Raw genomic sequence first — 8,926 nt, 5'->3', positions numbered from 1 at the left:
AGAAGCTCATGATTTGTACTACCAGTTCTTGAGGAATATATCAGATTCAGATATTTCTTTACTTAATTGCTTTATTAATTGTTATTGGAATTGATTAGTAGTTAACTGGCTTACCTAGCGGGTTGGGTTAAATGTCATCACGACTAGTTGGATTTTGGATCGTGAAATACACAGTCAATGAAAGTCCTGTTATATAGATAAACTCAAAAAAGATTAAGAATAAGGGCATTTTTGGCTTAAAGAAAATATTGCTTGAAAACAAATTTGAGTAATGTGAAAAATAGAAATATCAGAAGGCAAAGGCAAATGGGACCAAAACGCTTCAATTCCTTTTTACAAGCAAAATTGGAACTTGCTTCCACGAATAGCAAACTTTTAAGGCTTCTGTTACATGTCCACAAAAAGAAAGTGCACCAATCTAAGGTGGTGTTTGTTTCAAAAATTTGAAGATTTTTTGCAAAAGTTATTTTTTAACCAAAAGCCAAAAATAAAAAAAGCATTTCAGATTTTCGGTTTCTATATAAGCGGACCACCTAAATTCTGCAAAATAATATCAAAAGCACGTCTTTTTTGGCTGGGGAAATCAGTCCAACTAAACCGAAGATCAAATAGCTCTTTGCTATCACCCAAATTTCTGACTCCCCTTAATTCATAATTCATTTTAGGAAGAGATCCTATATATTTGGCTTCGGATTTATATTTTGACGAGACTATTTTCAACTCAACATAAAGTGAATTACCATTTACCACGTAAGCAAATAGATCATTCTTTAGTCTTTACAAAGCGGGTTAATCGTTCAAAGATTAGGGTCATCGATGTAAAAAGTGTTTTATGCCTAAATCAGTTAATCTGATTGAAACGAAATTCACCTTGTTACTGCGTAAGAGTTTTTTCACAAGAAGTTTTCATAATACAGCTGTTTTACCGTTAGAAACACTTTGCATGGTTCAATGCGAGATGGAAGATGATAATGTGATTGGTCAGTAAGCCAACAAAAAGACAAACAACCTTTTTGTTTTTTTATAAAGACAAACAACCTGCTACCTTTTATGGTTGATTAACAAAAGCACTAGACGCCAAACAACCTAGCTAATATCGATTATTTGATATAGAAAATTTTATCTCTTGTACCAAATGTATACACCCTATTTATTATAAACTAAAATTATTTTAAAATATTATTTTCTATAGCTACTTTTTATATTTTATAACAAAATAAGTATTTTATGGTATATACTACCATTGAGGCATGAAATAAGGCATGAAATACGCTATTTATGTTTTTCCTCTCTTAGACAACCGGACATACCTATTTTTAAAGGATTGTCGTTATTGTATTCATGAATATATGGCGCGAATACATGTGAATATATGCGCGTACAACTGTATTCATGAATACAACATCACGAATACATGTGAATACATGCGCGTACAACTGGACTGCCCTGATTTTAGGCGCTTTTTGCTGATGTATTCATGAATACATGGCGCGAATACATGTGAATACATGCGTGTACAACGTAACTGGACTGCCCTGATTTTAGGCGCTTTTTACTGTTATATTCATGAATACAGCAACGCGAATACATGTGAATACATGCGCGTACAGCAGGACTGCCCTGGTTTTAAGCATTTTTTACTATTGTATTCATGAATACATGGCGCGAATACATGTGAATACATGCGCGTACAGCTGAACTGCCATAATTTTAGACGCTTTTTGCTGCTGTATTTATGAATACAGCAGCGCGAATACATGTGAATACACTACCGTAACAACTGAATAGTAGCTATAGGAAGTAATTATGTATATGGTAGCTTTTTGGAAGTTAATAGCCACTACACAATAGTGGTTTCTGAAAATTGCTATTTGATAAATTCATGTCTTAAACGCCGTCTTTAAAAATGAAGGTCCATTATTACAATCAGAGAATCAAGCAGAGCGGCCTTCTTTCGAGTTGATGTAGATAAGACTCTTCTGAAGCTTTCAAGCTGGCCTTAAGAGCGGCATTCTCCCTCTTCAACTGCAAAATGATTCATACGGCACAATCAAAATGAAGCTCTATAGTCATTAGGAAAACTCGCCTCGTAAAAGAATAATGCGATTGAGTGGGAAAAGCTTTTGGATGGTTTTGACTCGTCACTCGTCTCCATGATCTAAATAGAGTTCTAATCATATATTTCTAAAATACTTACCTACATATTTTTCTTGCTGGTTCTACCATACATTAGTTTCGTCCAATTGATAATGTTCTCTAAAACAGTATGTGAATCATAAACTATTACTTATATAACATCAATCTTCTGCTCGTATTTATTTAATTAAAAAAAAAAGGGAAGGTAAAACATGCGAAGGATTTTAGTCATTTTACTACTACTAAGGAAATCATACATAGTTCTCTAATTTTCTCAATTTCAGGCTTTCAGTCTTCTTTAGGTATAGTTGGTTCATTCTTTTCAAAAATCCCGCAGAATCTTCTACCAAAAAGTGTTTAAGTCAAAAAATATATGCAGAACTCCTTCCTAACCTACTCATTGAAGCCTTTGCCGAGTAAGAAATCTTTCTGGAAATATCCTTCCAAAGTACTCCAGCAAACACACTAGCATTTATAACAAGCCGATGCAGAGGAGCTTTTAATGCCAAAAAGAACTTCTGGCAAAGCTCAGTTACCCCTAATTTTTTTTTTTATCTTTTTCTTATTCATTAAATAACAGCACAAATAAAAGGAAATCAGTGAAATCAAACTGAATAGAACCCTATTAATTTCACAGTGAATTTCCAAATCATGGATCTCTTACCTTCTCCGCAACTGTACTCAGCTCTTCCACGGTTTTATATAATGATGAGATTGTCCTTGACGTAATATCTTCATATGCAGCTTCTATCTCCTCAACTGAATTGGGATCATAGAAAATCCCCTCCAGTACAAATAATTCCTCAAGCAATTGAACATCTTCGGCAGTCATTCTCACTCTCAGCTATGTAAATAAGATATTAGCTTATACTAGAGTAACCAAGGATAGCTTAAATTACATGAATCAAGAAATTCAGACCTTGGCCAATATCCTCTCCCTGGACTCATCTCCATTGGTTGAGACGGTTGCTTCCTTGTTATTGTCTAGATCTTCCTTGCAACTAACATGTACTGATGCCTTTATATGCTTTGCTCTGCTTGAAAAGACAGAAAGTAGAACTCAGAGCCATACTGGAGGTATTTTATAAGTATCAGCGAGCACCAAATAGCATTACTTTTTAGATAAAACTAGATCAAGCCACAAATGAGAGAGAGAGAGAGAGAGAGAGAGAGAGAGAGAGAGAGAGAGAGAGAGAGAACAGATTTGGGGTTTTTGGTGAAAGAAGATACATATTTTCAGTTTTGAATAATCACTATGATATGAATATTTCCGATTGTTTGTAGCTTTTGTGAAAGTACACCTTTCACAAGTAAAGAAGTTCTGCATTCTACAAAGAGAACCATATGTAGAATTTATTGTTGTAATTTTTGGTGGAATCCTTGTTCAAACATCATTAATAATTAACAGATCCATGCTGCACTACCTAGACTCATTGATCATTCACAGTACCATATCCAGTCAATGCCAAATGAAGTTTCCTAGATGCAGATACATTGCTAGCTAGACATGATTGGCTGATACAAAGTAAACTAACATGAGGACAAATTGATGAAAGAAAAATAAGAGCAAAAGCAATATTCTGGAATGTAAATTGGAGGGACACGAAAACAAGATAAAAACTACAATGGCAGCATGTGCCTTTACCTTACGGGATCACAATAAAGGAAATAAACAAAGTTACTCTAGTGAAAGTAATACTAAAATGAAATCCCTAAATTCCATTTAAGTGTAGAGCTAGCTAATAGAGGTCTTTACATAATTTCCTCTATCTCCTTTTGTGCGTTATGTCCCTCATTATTCCCTTCTTGACACCATGATAACAAGTTTAAAGAAAACTAATTTTACATACCTAGCACCGAATCGCAGGGTGGAGAGGCTCTCTGAAGCATTGTAAGGGCTTGGAGAGCAACAGCAAAGTAATGCAGTCTGAGAGTATCCCCCCTGCGAAAAACAATGTAGATGATCATCATGTAGGCTGGAACTTGGAAGTATGGTGAAAATGGAGCTTAGGAAGCGAAACCAACAAGAGAATCTTGTAGGATCCGAGTGAGCTTAGAATCACGATAAGGAATATGAGTTGGCTTTCCTGGAGCACTGCTAGTCATAGCATTTATCACTTTCCCAAGTGCTGTGAGGGACTGATTGATGGTCTTTGCTTCTTCAAGAATTTTACCTTCAGCTCCAGTCTTATCAACTTTTTCAGACCCAGCCAAGTCAACGAGTATCAGCTTTCCAAATTTGGTCCTGCTTGGAAATTCAAATATTTTGGATAGATCTTTCAAGTATATCAAACCTATTGAGGGATAATACCTTTTATCCTTTGTCAGCTCCTGGTGGACAGTAAATATGTAAAGGCAATGGCTTCTGCTGCTCGACATATTCATTTCTAGGATAGTTAAATTTTCCTAACAAAGAATAAACAGAATAGAGACGTAAAAGGAAGAGTTTTCTTAAGACAAGATGCACAGAAAGAGCTAAGGATACGTGTTTCTCCAACTGCCCTATTAGCTATCCCACTCTGCATCATGAACAGCCATATTAGTAGCAAAGTATATAAAACACCTCATATGGAAATTTATTGTCTCCTTTTCCCTTACAGATAAATTTTGTAGTGCTTCTGCAGAGTCGGATATAGCTACCTGGAAAAAAATTAAGATTCTGGAGGCTTTAGAAATTTCCAAGGATCATAAAAGAAATTTAGAGACAGATATACAGCTTTTGAGTTGTGAATCAAGGACAAATAGATTTTCTTTCATAAATTTGTTGTTTCTGAAAGTCAAAGAATTCAGCACTAAGGCCATATCAGGCTTCCGACATGTCAGCCATAGGAAGTGGATATATTTAGAACTTTTGCACGTGGAAAAGCACAAGATTGCTGAAGGCAATCCAAGCTAAATCCAAACTGAAAATACCAAGTTATGTTGAGCATACTACATGCTTGAAAACTAAAACAGTACAGCTATTTTGAGGAAAACGTGGAACAACAAGAGGGCGTTAATGAATCTTACTTCTGTTGCTCCACTTAGAATTATTCCGTGTACTTTGCTCTCTTTTATCTGTATATTGTCCTTCGATAAATCAAGCAGATCCCTGAGAGAAATTGACAACTTAAAGCCATGCTTATGAACAAAGAGATATTGGGTTAAAGCAATAGACGCGGATCAAGAAAATCTCCTCAGGTAAAAGTGCTGATAAGTGACACAAACCTTACTTTCTCCATGTAGATCTCTACCTGTAAGAGTCAGAAATTTGCTTAAAATAGCTTTTATTCCTTGATGACTAAGAGAGACGCATTGCACTCTCCATATAAAAGGTCGAAATCAATAACAATAGAATCAAGAATTAATAGATTGTCACCATTGATAATTTGATTGTGTATTTGATTGGTTTCTCCGAATTCATTATGGCCATAAAAAGCCCATCCACTACCCTCTGCAATAGTCCTTTGTTCTTGCTTTCACAATCTAGAATGCTTGGTCCCTAAAGCCAACAGAGTTGACAATGAACTAATACTTTCATAAAACGCAGAATCATGAATGTTGTAAAATCATTTTACCTCCATGCTATATGTCTTTCCTGCTCCGGTCTGAGAAAGAAACAAAAGAACAAAGAATAGTCAAAACATGAAAGTACGGAAAAGAAAAGAAGAATTTTCTCCTCATATCAATCACTAACAATTATTTAGAAAATACACAGAACTTCTATACTTTTTATTTTATATTTTCATAATATTGGCAAAAGATGAGTTTAAATGGAGTAACGTTGTCCATAGAAGATTCATATAGCCAACCTTGACTTGTATGAGACTGAGGCATAGTTGTATTAACCACTAACAAATTACTACAATTATCCACTAGGATTTGAGTGTTGTCTTCGTTCTTATCCTTCTACAGTTGATCCCTTAACAAATCAGATGCAGTATTTGTACTGAAAATCTCCAATTCACATATAAAAACGCAGCATGCTAACATAAAAGGCTGTAATCAAACATTTACCTGTCCGTAATTGATAATCGTACCATTTATTGCATCTACAGCACCTAATTTCAAATCCATCCAAACAACGAATATTGTAAGTGAAAAGAGTAACTGGATTTAAAACTAGTTCATTTGTTTATAATGACTCTCACAAAATTCAATTCGTACCTTGGACTATAGGCAGAGCTAGAAATTCATATATATCAGCTTGTTCAGATCCTTGATAGAAAACTCTGTCGAACGTAAAATCAAATTCCTGTTCCTTTTCATCCTATAATGATCGAACAAAATCAACTAAATCACAAAAACCACATTCTAAATTGCTAATGTGAAAATTTAGTACTACAATTCCAACTTTTTGCGATACATACACGAGTTCAAAATTGATGTAAGATTAACAGAGTTTTGAGCTACAAAACCTTGATTACGAAGGACTCAGAGGTAATGCCTTGAACAGAGACAGCATCGCGAAACTCAGAGAGTTCCTTCGAATTCAGAGGTCTGAACAGCGCGCAAACTTTCATATTCGACATTGTTGAGCTGATCAACAATCAATTTGCAAAAATTCAATCTAAGTATATATTTGTTTGATGAACAAGCTATGAAGGTTTTCCCGCCAAAAAAGCTTGGGATGCCACTGAGCTGAAGGAAGTGATTTGAGAACAGAACTAGAATGGGGAGAAACGCTTTCGGTATGTACTTAATAGATTTGGTTTTTCCTTTTTTGTTTTTTATTTTTAAAAACTTGTTACAGTCGAATGGTTACTGTATTCACTTGTAGTTATCAAAATGTGACATAATTCTGTAAATATTTTTTATACTCTCAACCCGTTGAACTTAAGTTCTTTGTAAATTTATTTAAGATTTAAACCAAATTAATCCATTCATCTCAAAGGTAAATATTATGAGTCCGGAACCAAAGTGTGGCTCTTTTGGACTCAAAAGATATAAATAGATAAAAAAAAAAAATTGTGTATCATTTTATATATAGCGCGGTTATTCACCGCGCTATACCTTAACGATACGTTTGCCCGTTAAGGTATAGCGCGGTGAATAACCGTGCTATATATAAAATGTCCTGCCCCACCAATAATTCTTCTGCACTTAACTGACCACCAATAATTTATATGGGTATAGCGCTTATTATGTATGCACTAAATATATAGCGCCTACTATGCATGCGCTATACTTCAATTATTGTACCCTCGGTCTGGTTTTTTTCTTATTTAAGGAGCTCCAGAATTAGGTAAAAATTCATTCTGGATCCTTCAGGTCTTCCAAAATATTTGTTCGTTAAGTTATTTTGCATTTTGTCATAATGTCCTAAGAGCGAAAAATTAGGGTTTCATTATATTGGGGGTGAAGTTGTGGTGGAGAATAACTCAGTACGTTATACTTGTTCTCCACAGTGTCATGTTAAGTTGTCACTTACAATGGAGTACGATAGATTTGTATCGTTGTTATGTAAAAAAAAATGAGTGTGAGCAAACGTTCGGTGAATATTAAAGTAACCGAAAGATATCCATATTCAGTTACTCCGCAAGGGGTTGCTTGTTATGCTGAATTTAACATCGAAGACGATGAAACTCTGACAGATTTTTTGAGGATTCCGAATGAACACCGGGAACTTCTTGTGATAAAAATATTGGAAATGTACGTCAAGGTTGAAGACGTTCGCAATAATGAGGTTCCGCAAAATAAGGATATCCCTCAATCGTCGAGTGGTTTTTTTGTAGCAGTTTTATCCGAACAGGTTCTGGGTGAAAGAGTTTGGCCAGACCTAAACTTATCTCCACAGGCGAATACAGAGCGAGGACATAATTTCTCCCCAAGTTTACATAATCCACAAGCTGAGCGGTAAACTTCAATTTTTCTTTGTGTTATGATGTTTATTTTTATGTAATGAATGTGTATTAATACTCATATATTCCACAGGGGGTACCGGCCAGATATGAATTTTACAAGTTATGAACCAACATACAGTTAGAATATGCCTAGTTTTGGTGTGTTGGATCATGGTGGTCCATCCGGGAGTCATCATTAACAGGATAATGTGCATCATGGGATATCAACACATTATGATTTGTAAGTGAAGTGATAAAGTTTATATGTAATATTTGGATAAATTTGAGAAACTCATTATTTTATTAGTTGTGCAGTGAAAACGAGCAACTTGAAGGTCCTGTCCTTACTCAATTGTCCGAAGACGACATATTTAATCGAGATCTGGCAGATGCGCAGAGTCAGGAAGATGATAGTGATTATGACAACAATGCTGACGAGTCTGGAGATGACACACCCTTCCTTGATGAGGGTGACGATGATGAGAACGGGAATGATGAACATGATTTGACGAGGGAGCATGCTCCACCTCCTGTTAGACCAAGAGTGTACGAGTCCCATGTGCCGTTTCATTCAAGGGAGATTCCCTACCTTGATCAGTTTCCAAGTATGCCGGATGTTTGTAACACCTCAGAAAATTTTGAAGTACTTAAGTGTAAAACCCAGTAAAAGTTTTGCAAAAGAAAACAATATTTCGTGGTGCCGAATTGGTTCTTACGTGTTTAAGGATTTTAGAAGGCTCGGACTTTTTAGGTTGAACAATGCACTGAGGGATAAAGGAAATTTTTTGCAGAAAAATGCATTTCTACGGTCCATTATGCGACCGCAGAATCACTCTACGGACCGCATAATGGCCGCAGAGTGAAGCAGGAGAGGGGCAATTTTGGATGCCATTCTGCGGTCGACTATGCGACTGCAGAACAAGTCTGTGGGCCGCATAGCGGCTCAAACCTTTTGGGTTGAACAATGC

General features: G+C 35.7%; 1 protein-coding gene across 1 annotated transcript; it reads right to left on the bottom strand.

Annotated features, from left to right (window-relative positions):
- Positions 1 to 1,790: 1,790 nt before the first annotated feature.
- Positions 1,791 to 6,796, bottom strand: LOC104097572 (kinesin-like protein KIN-1). The gene is made up of 15 exons (XM_009604158.4): positions 6,534 to 6,796; positions 6,283 to 6,385; positions 6,133 to 6,176; positions 5,694 to 5,723; positions 5,495 to 5,617; positions 5,344 to 5,369; positions 5,146 to 5,227; positions 4,735 to 4,776; positions 4,622 to 4,655; positions 4,448 to 4,523; positions 4,162 to 4,381; positions 3,987 to 4,078; positions 3,056 to 3,170; positions 2,801 to 2,980; positions 1,791 to 2,025 (listed from the first exon to the last, which is right to left on the bottom strand). Exons 1-15 carry the CDS (start codon positions 6,645 to 6,647, stop codon positions 1,927 to 1,929), a joined length of 1,380 nt encoding a protein of 459 aa, XP_009602453.1. The 5' UTR covers positions 6,648 to 6,796; the 3' UTR covers positions 1,791 to 1,926.
- Positions 6,797 to 8,926: the final 2,130 nt, after the last annotated feature.

Source organism: Nicotiana tomentosiformis, chromosome 1, assembly GCF_000390325.3.
Source record: "Nicotiana tomentosiformis chromosome 1, ASM39032v3, whole genome shotgun sequence".
NCBI lineage: Eukaryota > Viridiplantae > Streptophyta > Magnoliopsida > Solanales > Solanaceae > Nicotiana > Nicotiana tomentosiformis.
The sequence above is the reverse complement of the archived record's forward strand: the minus strand, read 5'-3'. Positions and strand labels throughout refer to the sequence as shown.